Genomic DNA, 18,192 nt, shown 5'->3' on the forward strand with positions numbered 1-18,192 from the left:
ACTGCTGGACCGCCCACCTGCCTCCCACACTTCCTGCCGGCAGCAGCAGAGTGTCACCGTCTGTAAAGATCTGGCATCTGCGTTCATAAGGAACCAGCGCACTGATCGTGCTCCAGTTCCATATGTAGGCAGATGCCATGAGCTCAGGAACTCCAGCTCTCTGCTGTAACTTAACAGCTGAGACTGATGGAGCTTCCTGCAGCTGCAATGTATATATACACGTCATGCTGTCAATAAGCAAAGTACCGCACAAAGTATATATACACGTCCAATTGGCTAAAGGGCTTACAAAATATGCACCTTTAGTAAGCATGTACTCTTCCAGGAGTTTAAAAGCATCCAAAAGGGACAAACATCTTGCAATAACATAGTAAGAAGGTGTGAGTTGTTGTTTTTTACATTAATGGCTTGTTTGCTGCAGTTGTTTTTTCCGTAGCTAAACTTCCTCCTCCTCTTGCCTTATTTGAATGAGCCAATCTGCACTTATTCCTTTAGTAGACAAGAATAGCGATGATCATGTTAGCAAAAACGGCTTTGTTTTGCTGGTCCTTATCTGACCCCCTTAGTGAGGCCAACTAGGGACAGATATGTAACAGAGTTATTCTTGTGAACTCTGCTGTATGCATCTCCAATTCTTAGAACTGGAACACCTTTTCAGTTAAATTTACAGGAAAACAGTGCATAACAACAAATAAAATCCTATTGCAAAAGTATTTTTACTTTGAGATTTGTAATATAAAATTAATCATGATACAAACTGCTAGATTACGAGTCTTGCGTTAGCCTTAAAAAAGCAGCGTTGAGAGGTCCCAACACTGCTTTTTAATGCCCGCTGGTATTACGAGTCTTGAAGGTACAGGTATACCGCTCACTTTTTCAGCGAGACTCGAAAATACTGCAAATCCACTTACGTCAATTGCATATCCTATTTTTTCAATGGGACTTGCATAACCCCGGTATTACAAGTCTTCCAAAAAGTGGGCGGTACACCCTCTCCTGTCAAGCCTGGTACCGCATTTTAAAGTCAGTAGTTAATAGTTTTATGGTCTAACGCAGACTACGCCGTAGCATAAAACTCTTAACTAAAGTGCTAAAAAGTTCACTAACACCCATAAACTACCTATTAACCCCTAAACCGAGACCTCCCACATCGCAAATACTAAAAAAAAAATATTTTTAACCCCTAATCTGCCGAACCGGACATCGCCGCCACTATAATAAATATATTAACCCCTAAACCGTCCTACTCCCGCATCGCAAACACTAGTTAAATTTTATTAACCCCTAATCTGCTGTCCCTAACATTGCCGACACCTACCTACATTTATTAACCCCTAATCTGCCGCCCCCAATGTCAACGCCACTATATTAAAGTTATTAACCCCTAAATCTAAGTCTAACCCTAACCCTAACACCCCCCTAACTTAAATATAATTTAAATAAATATAAATAAAATAACTACAATTAACTAAATTATTCATATTTAAAACTAAATACTTACCTATAAAAGAAACCCTAAGCTAGCTACAATATAACTAATAGTTATATTGTAGCTAGCTTAGGATTTATTTTTATTTTACAGGCAACTTTGTATTTATTTTAACTAGGTACAATAGTTATTAACTATTTAATAGCTACCTAGTTAAAATAAAGACAAATTTACCTGTAAAATAAAAACTAACCTAAGTTACAATTACACCTAACACTACACTATAATTAAATTAATTCCCTAAATTAAATACAATTAATTACAATTAAATAAAATTATCTAAAGTACTAAAAAACCCCACTAAATTACAGAAAATAAAATAATTACAAGATTTTTAAACTAATTACACCTAATCTAATCCCCCTAATAAAATAAAGCCACCCAAAATAATAAAAAGCCCTACCCTATACTAAATTACAAATAGCCCTTAAAAGGGCCTTTTGTGGGGCATTGCCACAAAAGTAATCAGCTCTTTTACCTGTAAAAAAAAAGTACAATACCCCCCCCCCCCAACATTAAAACCCACCACCCACACACCCAACCCTGCTCTAAAACCCAACCAATCCCACCTTAATAAAACCTAACACTAACCCCTTGAAGATCACCCTACCTTGAGAAGTCTTCACCCAACTGGGCCGAAGTCCTCAACGAAGCCGGGCGAAGTGGTCCTCCAGACGGGCAGAAGTCTTCATCCAAGCCGGGAAGAAGAGGTGCTCCAGACGGGCAGAAGTCTTCATCCAGACGGCATCTTCTATCTTCATCCATCTGGCGCGGAGCGGGTCCATCTTCAAGACATCCGACACGGAGCATCCTTCCTGGCAGACGACTACCCGACGAATGAAGGTTCCTTTAAGTGACGTCATCCAAGATGGCGTCCCTTCAATTCCGATTGGCTGATAGAATTCTATCAGCCAATCGGAATTAGGATAGGAAAAATCCTATTTGCTGATGCAATCAGCCAATAGGATTGAACTTCAATCCTATTGGCTGATTGGAACAGCCAATAGGATTGAGCTCGCATTCTATTGGCTGTTCCAATCAGCCAATAGGATTGTAGTTCAATCCTATTGGCTGACTGCATCAGCCAATAGGATTTTTCCTACCTTAATTCCGATTGGCTGATAGAATTCTATCAGACAATCGGAATTGAAGGGACGCCATCTTGGATGACGTCACTTAAAGGAACCTTCATTCGTCGGGTAGTCGTCGGCCAGGAAGGATGCTCCGCGTCTGAGGTCTTGAAGATGGACCCGCTTCGCGTCGGATGGATGAAGACTTCTGCCTGTCTGAAGGACCACGGCCGGGTTGGGTGAAGACTTCTCAAGGTAGGGTGATCTTCAAGGGGTTAGTGTTAGGTTTTATTAAGGGGGGGTTGGGTGGGTTTTAGAGTAGGGTTGGGTGTGTGGGTGGTGGGTTTTAATGTTGGGGGGGTATTGTACTTTTTTTTTTACAGGTAAAAGAGCCGATTACTTTTGTGGCAATGCCCCACAAAAGGCCCTTTTAAGGGCTATTTGTAATTTAGTATAGGGTAGGGATTTTTATTATTTTGGGGGGCTTTTTTATTTTATTAGTGGGATTAGATTAGGTGTAATTAGTTTAAAAACTTGTATTTATTTTATTATTTTCTGTAATTTAGTGGGGGGTTTTCCCGTACTTTAGATAATTGTATTTAATTGTAGTTAATTTAGGGAATTAATTTAATTATAGTGTAGTGGTGTAATTGTAACTTAGGTTAGGTTTTATTTTACAGATAAATTTGTCTTTATTTTAACTAGGTAGCTATTAAATAGTTAATAACTATTTAATAACTATTCTACCTAGTTAAAATAAATACAAAGTTGCCTGTAAAATAAAAATAAATCCTAAGCTAGCTACAATGTAACTATTAGTTATATTGTAGCTATCTTAGGGTTTATTTTATAGGTAAGTATTTAGTTTTAAATAGGAATAGTTTAGTTTTAAATAGGAATAATTTAGTTAATTGTAGTTATTTTATTTATATTTATTTAAATTATTTTTAAGTTCGGGGGGGAGTTAGGGTTAGACTTAGATTTAGGGGTTAATAACTTTAATATAGTGGCAGCGACATTGGGGGTGGCAGATTAGGGGTTAATAAATGTAAGTAGGTTGCGGCGATGTTAGTGGCAGCAGATTAGGGGTTAATAAGTATAATATAGGTGGCGCGGTGTCCAGAACGGCAGATTAGGGGTTAATATTATAATGTAGGTGTCGGCGATGTTGGGGGCGGCAGATTAGGGGTTAATAAGTGTAAGAATAACATAATTTATGTAAGAACTTACCTGATAAATTCATTTCTTTCATATTAGCAAGAGTCCATGAGCTAGTGACGTATGGGATATACATTCCTACCAGGAGGGGCAAAGTTTCCCAAACCTTAAAATGCCTATAAATACACCCCTCACCACACCCACAATTCAGTTTAACGAATAGCCAAGAAGTGGGGTGATAAGAAAAAAGTGCGAAAGCATATAAAATAAGGAATTGGAATAATTGTGCTTTATACAAAAAAATCAAAACCACCACAAAAAAGGGCGGGCCTCATGGACTCTTGCTAATATGAAAGAAATGAATTTATCAGGTAAGTTCTTACATAAATTATGTTTTCTTTCATGTAATTAGCAAGAGTCCATGAGCTAGTGACGTATGGGATAATGATTACCCAAGATGTGGATCTTTCCACACAAGAGTCACTAGAGAGGGAGGGATAAAATAAAGACAGCCAATTCCTGCTGAAAATAATCCACACCCAGAATAAAATTTTAATGAAAAAACATAAGCAGAAGATTCAAACTGAAACCACTGCCTGAAGTACGTTTCTACCAAAAACTGCTTCAGAAGAAGAAAACACATCAAAATGGTAGAATTGAATGAAAAAGTATGCAAAGAGGACCAAGTTGCTGTTTTGCAAATCTGATCAACCGAAGCTTCATTCTTAAACGCCCAGGAAGTAGAAACTGACCTAGTAGAATGAGCTGTAATCCTTTGAGGCGGAGTGTTACCCGACTCAACATAGGCATGATGAAATAAAGATTTCAACCAAGATGCCAAAGAAATGGCAGAAGCTTTCTGGTCTTTTCTAGAACCGGAAAAGATGACAAATAGACTAGAAGTCTTTCGGAAAGACTTAGTAGCTTCAACATAATATTACAAAGCTCTAACAGCATCCAAAGAATGCAATGCTTTCTCCTTAGAATTCATAGGATTAGGACATAATGAAGGAACCACAATTTCTCTACTAATGTTGTTAGAATTCACAACCTTAGGTAAAAAATTCAAAAGAAGTTCGCAGCACCGCCTTATCCTGATGCAAAATCAGAAAAGGAGACTCACAAAAAAGAGTAGATAATTCAGAGACTCTTCTGGCAGAAGAGATGGCCAAAAGAAACAAAACTTTCCAAGAAAGTAATATAACGACCAAAGAATGCATGGGTTCAAAAGGAGGAGCTTGAAGAGCCCCCAGAACCAAATTCAAACTCCAAGGAGGAGAAATTGACTCAATGACAAGTTTTATACGAACCAAAGGTTGTACAAAACAATGAATATCAGGAAGATTAGCAATCCTACTGTGAAAAAGAACAGAAAGAGCAGAGATTTGTCTTTCAAGAAACTTGCGGACAAACCTTTATCTAAACCATCCTGAAGAAATATAAGTCTTCCAGACTCTATAATATATCTCTCTAGATACAGATTTACGAGCCTGTCACATAGTATCAATCACAGAGTCAGAGAAACCTCTTTGACCAAGAATCAAGCGTTCAAACTCCACACCTTAAAATTAAGGTTTTGAGATCCTGATGGAAAAAAGAACCTTGAGACAGAAAGACTGGTCTTAACGGAAGAGTCCACAGCTGGCAAGAGGCCATCCGGACAAGATCCGCATACCAAAACCTGTGAGGCCATGCTGGAGCTACCAGCAGGACAAACGAGCATTCCTTTAGAATATTGGAGAATACCCTTGGAAGAAGAACTAGAGGCGGAAAGATATAGGCAGGATGACACTTGTAAGGAAGAGATAATGCATCCACTGCCTCCGCCCGAGGATCCCGGGATCCGGACAGATACCAGGGAAGTTTCTTGTTTAGATGAGAAGCCATCAGATCTATTTCTGGGAGTTCCCACATTTGAACAATCTGAGGAAATACCTCTGGGTGAAGACCATTCGCCCAGGTGCAACGTTTGGCGACTGAGATAATCCGCTTTCCAATTGTCCATACCTGGGATATGAACCGCAGAGATTAGACAGGAGCTGGATTCCGCCCAAACCAAAATTCGAGATACTTCTTTCATAGCCAGAGGACTGTGAGTCCCTCCTTGATGATTGATGTATGCCACAGTTGTGACATTGTCTATCTGAAAACAAATGAACAACTCTCTCTTCAGAAGAGGCCAAGACTGAAGAGCTCTGAAAATTGCACGGAGTTCCAAAATATTGATCGGAAATCTCACCTCCTGAGATTCCCAAACCCCTTGTGCCGTCAGATACCCCCACACAGCTCCCCAACCTGTAAGACTTGCATCTGTTGAGATTATAGTCCAGGTCGGAAGAACAAAGAAGCCCCCTGAACTAAACGATGGTGATCTGTCCACCATGTCAGAGAGTGTCGTATAATCGGTTTAAATATATTAATTGAGATATCTTTGAGTAATCCCTGCACCATTGGTTCAGCATACAGAGCTGAAGAGGTCGCATGTGAAAACGAGCAAAGGAGATCGCATCTGATGCGGCAGTCCTAAGACCTAAAATTTCCATGCATAAGGCTACCAAAGGGAATGATTGTGACTGAAGGTTTTGACAAGCTGATATCAATGTTAAACTTCTCTTGTCTGACAAGGACAGAGTCATAGACACTGAATCTATCTAGAAACCTAAAAAGGTTACCCTTGTCTGAGGAATCAATGAACTGATTGGTAAATTGATCCTCCAACCATGAACTTGAAGAAACAACACAAGTCGATTCGTATGAGATTCTTCGAAAATGAGAAGACTGAGCAAGTACCCAGATATCGTCAATAAGGAAATACCAAAACCCTGTTCTCTGATTACAGAAAGAAGGGCACCGAGAACCTTTGAAAAAAATTCTTGGAACTGAGGCTAGGCCAAACGGTAGAGCCACAAAACTGGTAATGCTTGTCTAAAAAGAGAATCTCAGACACTAAAAGTGATCTGGATGAATCGGAATATGCAGATACACATCCTGTAAATCTATTGTAGACATATAATGCCCTTGCTAAACAAAAGGCAGGATAGTCCTACAGTAACCATCTTGAATGTTGGTATCCTTACATAACGATTCAATATTGATAGATCCGGAACTGGTCTGAAGGAATTGACCTTCTTTGGTACAATGAAGAGATAAAATAAAACCCCAGCCCCTGTTCCAGAACTGGAACTGGCATAATTACTCCAGCCAACTCTAGATCTGAAACACATTTCAGAAATGCTGAGCCTTTGCTGTGTTAACTGGGACACGGGAAAGAAAAAAAAAATCTCTTAGCAGGAGGCCTTAACTGAAGCCAATTCTGTACCTTTCTGAAACAATGTTCTGAAACCAGAAATTGAGAACGGAATTGATCCAAATTTCTTTGAAGAAAACGTAATCTGCCCCATACCAGCTGAGCTGGAATAAGGTCCGCACCTTCATGGGTACTTAGGAGCTGGCTATAGGTTTTCTATAAGGCTTGGATATATTCCAAACTGGAAATAGTTTCCAAACCGATACCGCTCCTGAGGATGAAGGATCAGGCTTTTGTTCCTTATTGTGAGGAAAGGAACGAAAATGATTATTAGACCTAAATTTACCTTAGATTTTTTATCCTTTGGTAAAAAAGTTCCCTTCCTTCCAGAAACAGTTGAGATAATAATTTATTACCCTGGAAAGAAAGGGAAAGCAAAGTTGACTTAGAAGACATATCAGCATTCCAAGTTTAATCCATAAAGCTTTTCTAGCTAAAATAGCTAGAGACATATACCTGACATCAACTCTAATGATATCAAAAGATGGTATCACCAATAAAATTATTAGCATGTTATAGAATAATAATAATGCTATAAAATTATGATCTGTTACTTGTTGCGCTAAAGCTTCTAACCAAAAAGTTGAAGCTGCAGCAACATCCGCTAAAAATATAGCAGGTCTAAGAAGATTACCTGAACATAAGTAAGCTTTTCTTAGAAAGGATTCAATTTTCCTATCTAAAGGATCCTTAAATTAAGTACTATCTGCCGTAGGAATAGTAGCACATATAGCAGGAGTAGAGACAACCCCATAACCTTAGGGATTTTGTCCCAAAAAACTCTAATCTGTCAGATGGCACAGGATATAATTGCTTAAACGTTTAGAAGGAGTAAAAGAATTACCCAAATTATTCCATTCCCTGGAAATTACTTCAGAAATAGCATCAGGGAGATTAAACACTTCTGGAATAACTACATGAGATTTAAAAACCTTTTTTAAACGTTTAGATTTAGTATCAAGAGGACCAGAATCCTCTATTTCTAATGCAATTAATACTTCTTTAAATAAAGAACGAATAAATTCCATCTTGAACAAATACAAAGATTTATCAGCATCAACCTCTGAGACAGAAACCTCTGAACCAGAAGAACCATTATCAGTATCAGAATGATGATGTTCATTTAAAAATTCATCTGAAAAAAGAGAAGTTTTAAAAGACTTTTATGTAAACTAGAAGGAGAAATAACAGACATAGCCTTCTTAATGGATTTAAAAAAAAAAAATCTCTTATGTTTATCAGGAACACTCTGAAAATTAGATGTTGACGGAACAGCAACAGGTAATGTAACAGTACTAAAGGAAATTTTATCTGCATTAATATGTTTGTCATGACATGCAATACAAACAGCAGCTGGAGAAACAGATACCAAAAATTATAGCAAATACACTTAGCTTGGTAGCTCCAGCACAAGACCGCGATTTTCCTGTAGTATCTTCTGACTCAGATGCAACGTGAGACATCTTGCAATATTAAAGAGAAAAAACAACATATAAAGCAAAATTGATCAAATTCCTTAAATGACAGTTTCAGGAATGGGAAAAAATGCCAAAGAACAAGCTTCTAGCAACCAGAAGCAATGAAAAAATAAGACTTATATAATGTGGAGACAAAAGCGACGCCCTTATTTTTTAGCGCCAAATAAGACGCCCACATTATTTGGCGCCTAAATGCTTTTGGCGCCAAAAATGACGCCACATCCGGAACGCCGACATTTTTGGCGCAAAATAACGTCAAAAAATGACGCAACTTCCGGCGACACGTATGACGGCGGAAACGGAAAATAATTTTTGCGCCAAAAAAGTCCGCGCCAAGAATGACGCAATAAAATTAAGCATTTTCAGCCCCCGCGAGCCTAACAGCCCACAGGGAAAAAAAGAGTCAAATTTTTGAAGGTAAGAAAAAATGATTAATTCAAATGCATTATCCCAAAATAAGGAAAGTTGAACATTCTGAGTCAAGGCAAATAAATGTTTGAATACATATATTTAGAACTTTATAAACAAAGTGCCCAACCATAGCTTAGAGTGTCACAAAAAATAAGATTTACTTACCCCAGGACACTCATCTACATGTTTGTAGAAAGCCAAACCAGTACTGAAACGAGAATCAGCAGAGGTAATGGTATATATAAGAGTATATCGTCGATCTGAAAAGGGAGGTAAGAGATGAATCTCTACGACCGATAACAGAGAACCTATGAAATAGACCCCGTAGAAGGAGATCACTGCATTCAAATAGGCAATACTCTCCTCACATCCCTGACATTCACTGCACGCTGAGAGGAAAACCGGGCTCCAACTTGCTGCAGAGCGCATATCAACGTAGAATCTAGCACAAACTTACTTCACCACCTCCATCGGAGGCAAAGTTTGTAAAACTGAATTGTGGGTGTGGTGAGGGGTGTATTTATAGGCATTTTAAGGTTTGGGAAACTTTGCCCCTCCTGGTAGGAATGTATATCCCATACGTCACTAGCTCATGGACTCTTGCTAATTACATGAAAGAAAGGGGTGTTTAGACTCGGGGTTCATGTTAGGGTGTTAGGTGTAGACATTAGAAGTGTTTCCCCATAGGAATCAATGGGGCTGCGTTAAGAGCTGAACGCTGCTTTTTTGCAGGTGTTAGGTCTTTTTTCCAGCCGGCTCTCCCCCATTGATTCCTATGGGGAAATCGTGCACGAGCACGTTTAGCCAGCTCACCGCTACCGTAAGCGGCGCTGGTATTGAGGTGAGATGTGGAGCCAAATTTTGCTCTCCGCTCACTTTTCTGCGGCTAACGCCGGGTTTGTAAAAACCCGTAATACCAGCGCTGTCTGTAGGTGAGCGGTGAGCATAAACTGCTCATTAGCACCGAACACCATTACCGAAAAAACTCGTAATCTAGGCAAAAGTGTTTACAGTCCCTTTATAGGGATATAAAAGGTAAACATTTAAATTTATATGGGTGTCTTTCAGATTTAAACATGCTTCTAGTAAAATGTATTAATGTTTTTAAGCAGCATACACACATATGCTGTGAGTGACCCATGCACCAGCATTCTAACACTTCTCAGAGAGTCAGCAGCGGCTTGTTTAACACACTTCACTGACGCACTACACACCACTGCCAGCACTCTGAGAAGTTGTGGTGTTTGAATACTGCTGCTCTAGTAACACGTAGGATATGTATATGTCACTGAAACTGAAAAAACTTTTACTAGAAGCAGTTTTGCTAGTGGAAGTTTATTGCAAAACGTATTGTATTTGAAATTACAATGTATTCATGCACATATAAGTTTTAAGATTTCTATCCCTTTAAAGTCGAAAAGGTCTCTCATGTATCTGAAAATGCTTTATTTAAACATGTTAAATATTTTTGTAATGAAAAAGTTTGTGTTAAAGCTGCTTAAATGGATATTGAGTGTGTATATATATATATATATGTTTTTGCAATACTGGTCAAAGGGATAGAATCTTAAAGGGACAGTCAACACCAGAATTTTTGTTGTTTCCATTTCCCAGTTTTCCATAACCAACACAGTTATAATAATAACATAATTTATGTAAGAACTTACCTGATAAATTCATTTCTTTCATATTAGCAAGAGTCCATGAGCTAGTGACGTATGGGATATACATTCCTACCAGGAGGGGCAAAGTTTCCCAAACCTTAAAATGCCTATAAATACACCCCTCACCACACCCACAATTCAGTTTAACGAATAGCCAAGAAGTGGGGTGATAAGAAAAAAGTGCGAAAGCATATAAAATAAGGAATTGGAATAATTGTGCTTTATACAAAAAATCATAACCACCACAAAAAAGGGCGGGCCTCATGGACTCTTGCTAATATGAAAGAAATGAATTTATCAGGTAAGTTCTTACATAAATTATGTTTTCTTTCATGTAATTAGCAAGAGTCCATGAGCTAGTGACGTATGGGATAATGACTACCCAAGATGTGGATCTTTCCACACAAGAGTCACTAGAGAGGGAGGGATAAAATAAAGACAGCCAATTCCTGCTGAAAATAATCCACACCCAAAATAAAGTTTAATGAAAAACATAAGCAGAAGATTCAAACTGAAACCGCTGCCTGAAGTACTTTTCTACCAAAAACTGCTTCAGAAGAAGAAAATACAACAAAATGGTAGAATTTGGTAAAGGTATGCAAAGAGAACCAAGTTGCCACTTTGCAAATCTGATCAACCGAAGCTTCATTCCTAAACGCCCAGGAAGTAGAAACTGACCTAGTAGAATGAGCTGTAATCCTATGAGGCGGAGTCTTACCCGACTCAAAATAGGCAAGATGAAATAAAGATTTCAACCAAGATGCCAAAGAAATGGCAGAAGTTTTCTGGCCTTTCTAAAACCGGAAAAGATAACAAATAAACCAGAAGTCTTTCGGAAAGACTTAATAGCTTCAACATAATATTTCAAAGCTCTAATAACATCCAAAGAATGCAACGATTTCTCCTTAGAATTCTTAGGATTAGGACATAATGAAGGAACCACAATGTCTCTACTAATGTTGTTGGAATTCACAACTTAGGTAAAAATTCAAAAGAAGTTCGCAACACCGCCTTATCCTGATGAAAAATCAGAAAAGGAGACTCACAAGAAAGAGCAGATAATTCAGAAACTCTTCTGGCAGAAGAGATGGCCAAAAGGAACAAAACTTTCCAAGAAAGTAATTTAATATCCAATGAATGCATAGGTTCAAATGGAGGAGCTTGAAGAGCCCCCAGAACCAAATTCAAACTCCAAGGAGGAGAAATTGACTTAATGACAGGCTTTATACGAACCAAAGCTTGTACAAAACAATGAATATCAGGAAGAATAGCAATCTTTCTGTTGAAAAAGAACAGAAAGAGCAGAGATTTGACCTTTCAAGGAACTTGCGGACAAACCCTTATCTAAACCATCCTGAAGAAATTGTAATATTCTCGGTATTCTAAAAGAATGCCAAGAAAAATGATGAGAAAGACACCAAGAAATATAAGTCTTCCAGACTCTATAATATATCTCTCTGGATACAGATTTACGAGCCTGTAACATAGTATTAATCACAGAGTCAGAGAAACCTCTTTGACCAAGAATCAAGCGTTCAATCTCCATACCTTTAAATTTAAGGATTTCAGATCCTGATGGAAAAAAGGACCTTGAGACAAAAGGTCTGGTCTTAACGGAAGAGTACACGGTTGGCAAGAGGCCATCCGGACAAGATCCTCATACCAAAACCTGTGAGGCCATGCCGGAGCTACCAGCAGAACAAACGAGCATTCCTTCAGAATCTTGGAGATTACTCTTGGAAGAAGAACTAGAGGCGGAAAGATATAGGCAGGATGATACTTCCAAGGAAGTGAAAATGCATCCACTGCCTCCGCCTGAGGATCCCGGGATCTGGACAGATACCTGGGAAGTTTCTTGTTTAGATGAGAAGCCATCAGATCTATTTCTGGAAGTTCCCACATTTGAACAATCTGAAGAAATACCTCTGGGTGAAGAGACCATTCGCCCGGATGCAACGTTTGGCGACTGAGATAATCCGCTTTCCAATTGTCCATACCTGGGATATAAACCGCAGAGATTAGACAGGAGCTGGATTCCGCCCAAACCAAAATTCGAGATACTTCTTTCATAGCCAGAGGACTGTGAGTCCCTCCTTGATGATTGATGTATGCCACAGATGTGACATTGTCTTATCTGAAAACAAATGAACAACTCTCTCTTCGGAAGAGGCCAAGACTGAAGAGCTCTGAAAATTGCACGGAGTTCCAAAATATTGATCGGAAATCTCACCTCCTGAGATTCCCAAACCCCTTGTGCCGTCAGATACCCCCATACAGCTCCCCAACCTGTAAAACTAGCATCTGTTGAGATTATAGTCCAGGTCGGAAGAACAAAGAAGCCCCCTGAACTAAACGATGGTGATCTGTCCACCATGTCAGAGAGTGTCATAAAATCGGTTTAAAGATATTAATTGAGATATCTTTGAGTAATCCCTGCACCATTGGTTCAGCATACAGAGCTGAAGAGGTCGCATGTAAAAACGAGCAAAGGAGATCGCATCTGATGCGGCAGTCCTAAGACCCAACATTTCCATGCATAAGGCTACCAAAGGGAATGATTGTGACTGAAGGTTTTGACAAGCTGATATCAATGTTAAACTTCTCTTGACTGACAAGGACAGAGTCATAGACACTGAATTTATCTAGAAACCTAAAAAGGTTACCCTTGTCTGAGGAATCAATGAACTGATTGGTAAATTGATCCTCCAACCATGAACTTGAAGAAACAACACAAGTCGATTCGTATGAGATTCTACGAAAATGAGAAGACTGAGCAAGTACCAAGATATCGTCCAAATAAGGAAATACCAAAACCCTATTCTCTGAATACAGAAAGAAGGGCACCGAGAACCTTTGAAAAAAATTCTTGGAACTGAGGCTAGGCCAAACGGTAGAGCCACAAAACTGGTAATGCTTGTCTAAAAAGAGAATCTCAGACACTAAAAGTAATCTGGATGAATCGGAATATGCAGATAAACATCCTGCAAATCTATTGTAGACATATAATGCCCTTGCTAAACAAAAGGCAGGATAGTCCTACAGTAACCATCTTGAATGTTGGTATCCTAACATAACGATTCAATAATGATAGATCCAGAACTGGTCTGAAGGAATTGACCTTCTTTGGTACAATGAAGAGATAAAATAAAACCCCAGCCCCTGTTCCAGAACTGGAACTGGCATAAATACTCCAGCCAACTCTAGATCTGAAACACATTTCAGAAATGCTGAGCCTTGCTGTGTTAACTGGGACACGGGAAAGAAAAGAATCTCTTAGCAGGAGGCCTTAACTCGAAGCCAATTCTGTACCTTTCTGAAACAATGTTTCTGAAACCAGAGATTAAGAACGGAATTGATCCAAATTTCTTTGAAGAAAACGTAATCTGCCCCATACCAGCTGAGCTGGAATAAGGGCCGCACCTTCATAGGTACTTAGGAGCTGGCTATAGGTTTCTATAAAGCTCGGATATATTCCAAACTGGAAATAGTTTCCAAACTGATACCGCTCCTGAGGATGAAGGATCAGGCTTTTGTTCCTTGTTGTGAGGAAAGGAACGAAATGATTATTTACCCTGAAAGAAAGGGAAAGCAAAGTTGACTTAGAAGACATGTCAGTATTCCAAGTTTAATCCATAAAGCTTTTCTAGCTAAAATAGCTAGAGACATATACCTGACATCAACTCTAATGATATCAAAAGATGGTATCACCAATAAAATTATTAGCATGTTATAGAATAATAATAATGCTATAAAATTATGATCTGTTACTTGTTGCGCTAAAGCTTCTAACCAAAAAGTTGAAGCTGCAGCAACATCCGCTAAAAATATAGCAGGTCTAAGAAGATTACCTGAACATAAGTAAGCTTTTCTTAGAAAGGATTCAATTTTCCTATCTAAAGGATCCTTAAATGAAGTACTATCTGCCATAGGAATAGTAGTACATTAGCAGGAGTAGAGACAGCCCCATAACCTTAGGGATTTTTGTCCCAAAAAACTCTAATCTGTCAGATGGCACAGGATATAATTTGCTTAAACGTCTAGAAGGAGTAAATAAATTACCCAAATTATTCCATTCCCTGGAAATTACTTCAGAAATAGCATCAGGGAGATAAAACACCTCTGGAATAACTACCTTATTTAAACGTTTACATTTAGTATCAAGAGGACCAGAATCCTCTATTTCTAATGCAAATAACACTTCTTTAAGTAAAGAACGAATAAATTCCATCTTGGACAAATACAAAGATTTATCAGCATCAAAATGATGATGTTCATTTAAAAATTCATCTGAAAAAAAGAGAAGTTTTAAAAGACTTTTATGTATACTAGAAGGAGAAATAACAGACATAGCCTTCTTAATGGATTTAAAATAAATAAAATCTCTTATGTTATCAGGAACACTCTGAAAATTAGATGTTGACGGAACAGCAACAGGTAATGTAACAGTACTAAAGGAAATTTTATCTGCATTAATAAGTTTGACATGACATGCAATACAAATAACAGCTGGAGAAACAGATACCAAAAGTTTATAGCAGACTTAGCTTGGTAGCTCCAGCACTGTGCAGTGATTTTCCTGTAGTAACTTCTGACTCAGTTGCAACGTGGAACATCTTGCAATATGTAAAAGAAAAAAAACAACATATAAAGCAAAATTGATCAAATTCCTTAAATGACAGTTTCAGGAATGGGAAAAAAATGCCAGTGAACAAGCTTCTAGCAACCAGAAGCAATAAATAATGAGACTTAAATAATGTGGAGACAAAAATGACGCCCAAATTTTTTAGCGCCAAAAAAGACGCCCACATTATCTGGCGCCTAAATGCTTTTGGCGCCAAAAATGACGCCACATCCGGAACGCCGACATTTTTGGCGCAAAATAACGTCAAAGAATGACGCAACTTCCGGCGACACGTATGACGCCGGAAACGGAAATAGAATTTTTGCGCCAAAAAAGTCCGCGCCAAAAATGACGCAATAAAATGAAGCATTTTCAGCCCCCGCGAGCCTAACAGCCCACAGGGAAAAAGTCAAATTTTAAGGTAAAATATGTTAAATTAAAATGCATTATCCCAAATATGAAACTGACTGTCTGAAAAATAAGGAAAGTTGAACATTCTGAGTCAAGGCAAATAAATGTTTGAATACATATATTTAGAACTTTATAAACAAAGTGCCCAACCATAGCTAGGAGTGTCACAGAAAATAAGACTTACTTACCCCAGGACACTCATCTACATATAGCAGATAGCCAAACCAGTACTGAAACGAGAATCAGCAGAGGTAATGGTATATATAAGAGTATATCGTCGATCTGAAAAGGGAGGTAAGAGATGAATCTCTACGACCGATAACAGAGAACCTATGAAATAGACCCCGTAGAAGGAGATCACTGCATTCAAATAGGCAATACTCTCCTCACATCCCTCTGACATTCACTGCACGCTGAGAGGAAAACCGGGCTCCAACTTGCTGCGGAGCGCATATCAACGTAGAATCTAGCACAAACTTACTTCACCACCTCCATCGGAGGCAAAGTTTGTAAAACTGAATTGTGGGTGTGGTGAGGGGTGTATTTATAGGCATTTTAAGGTTTGGGAAACTTTGCCCCTCCTGGTAGGAATGTATATCCCATACGTCACTAGCTCATGGACTCTTGCTAATTACATGAAAGAAACACATTTTACCTCTGTAATTACCTTGTATCTAAGCCTCTGCCAACTGCCCCCTTATTTCAGTTCTTTTGACAGACTTGCATTTTAGCCAATCAGTGCTCAATCCACGGTAAATTCACGTGCATGAGCTCAATGTTATCTATATGAAACACATTAACTAACACCTTCTAGTGGTGAAAAATGGTCAAAATGCATTTAGATTAGAGGCAGCCTTCAAGGTCTAAGAAATTAGCATATGAACCTCCTAGGTTTAGCTTTCAACTAAGAATACCAAAAGAACAAAGCAAAATTGGTGATACAAGTACATTGGAAAGTTGTTTAAAATGACATGCTCTATTTGAATCATGAAAGTTTTTTTTTTAACTTGACTGTCCCTTTAATGGCTAATTAGTTGAACTCCTCAGTGAAAAGGGCTAAATCCGTGTAATGGTAATGTTTTTATTACAATGTTAGGCCAGTCCACTGGGAAGAACATTTTATGACAATTCCTATACATCCAATCAATGTGTATGTCATGACACTCTTGAAGTCCAGCCCTTTGAAAGCCATTAGGAAGCCTATGTAGAGAGTGGATGGGACTGCTCTCTGTCACAGCTCAGCCAAAAGAGGAAATAAAGGGGGGCAGAGGAACAGAAAATACCAAACAGTATTTTAAAATATACAGACATTTAAAAAAATAAAATAATTATGCAGTATTGCTTGTACACTAATATGTTTTCACTTGCAACATTCTTAAAGTCTGAAATTTACCATCACTTTAAGCAGCAACTGTCAAACCATTTTCTATGGATCATAGACCAACATTACACTAAAAATTACCCAATAAGAATTAGATCACTTGTTAGATAAAAAAAAACATTAGAAAAAAAAAACCAAAAAAAAAAACACAACATTAGTAAATTGGTTACTTTTAAAAAGGGACAGCAAAGTCAAAATTAAACTTCCGATTCAGATAAAACATGCATTTTTAATCAACATTCCAATTCACTTCAAATTTGTTTTGTTCCCTTGGTATCATTTGTTGACGAGTGAATCTAGGTAGTATCTGGAGCAGCAATGAACTACTGGATGGAGACATAAGGTGAGCCAATGACAAAACAGATATATATGCAGCCACCAATTACCTACCAGCTAGCTCTATGCAGTGCATTGCTACTCCTGTGCCTACAGACATGTTCTTCAACAAAGGATACCAAGAGAACTAAGCAACTTTTATAATAAATTGAAAAGTTGTTGAAATCTATATGTTCTGGTTGAATTATGATTCATTTTGACTTTACTGTCTCTTTATTTCATTTCATTTGACTGTATACTACTCAAATTTACAAAATGTAGGGGTCAATCACAATCTTTTAGGAAAGCTTATCATATGATTTATCTACAAAAAGCATTACAAATAACTGATGATAATAATAATAAAGATTGTGATGACCTTTAATTAGCTAAGAAGAAGAGTGGAACCGTTTTGTTTTTTTAGAACACATTTCTGGCGTTTGTCTCCTGCTTAATGGCCCTCTAGCGCTCTCTGGGCAGCCCTGCTTAAAGGGAACTACTGTGAAGTCACAAGACAAGTGACCGGGCTTTTCATCTGATTACAGGAATACACTGCTACAACAGTAGCTCACCTATGAGATGAAATAATAATTAAAAAAAAAAAAAAAAGTATGTTCATACCCAAGTTCTGTCTTTTTTCTGCGTTCCTCCATAAACTTCCTCTGTTCTTCAAGCTCTTCTACTTCCCACTGATGCCTCAGTAAATCTTCTTGTTCTCTCTTTAATTTTTTTGCCTCCATAAAAAATAAAAAAAAAATTAAAATGTGAATCTTGGTGTAAAGGAAAACACAACCGGGGAGTATTCCTGTGAAATCCTACACATTTGTAAGAAATGTTTTGTGTCTTCAGTACAGTCTCACTTGTGGTTTGTTTTGCAACATTATAAG

The 18,192-nt window shown here is 38.1% G+C and overlaps 1 protein-coding gene across 2 annotated transcripts in view; it reads right to left on the reverse strand.

Moving 5' to 3' along the window:
* The window catches only part of TCHP (trichoplein keratin filament binding), a 111,999-nt gene that overhangs the window by 61,482 nt on the left and 32,325 nt on the right, over nucleotides 1-18,192 (reverse strand). For both annotated transcript variants that reach the window (XM_053702104.1, XM_053702106.1), the window contains exon 7: nucleotides 17,927-18,039. In XM_053702104.1, coding sequence (XP_053558079.1) covers nucleotides 17,927-18,039 — 113 coding nt within the window. The remainder of the gene's footprint in view (nucleotides 1-17,926; nucleotides 18,040-18,192) is intronic.

The sequence above is a fragment of the Bombina bombina genome, chromosome 2 (genome assembly GCF_027579735.1).
Source record: "Bombina bombina isolate aBomBom1 chromosome 2, aBomBom1.pri, whole genome shotgun sequence".
NCBI lineage: Eukaryota > Metazoa > Chordata > Amphibia > Anura > Bombinatoridae > Bombina > Bombina bombina.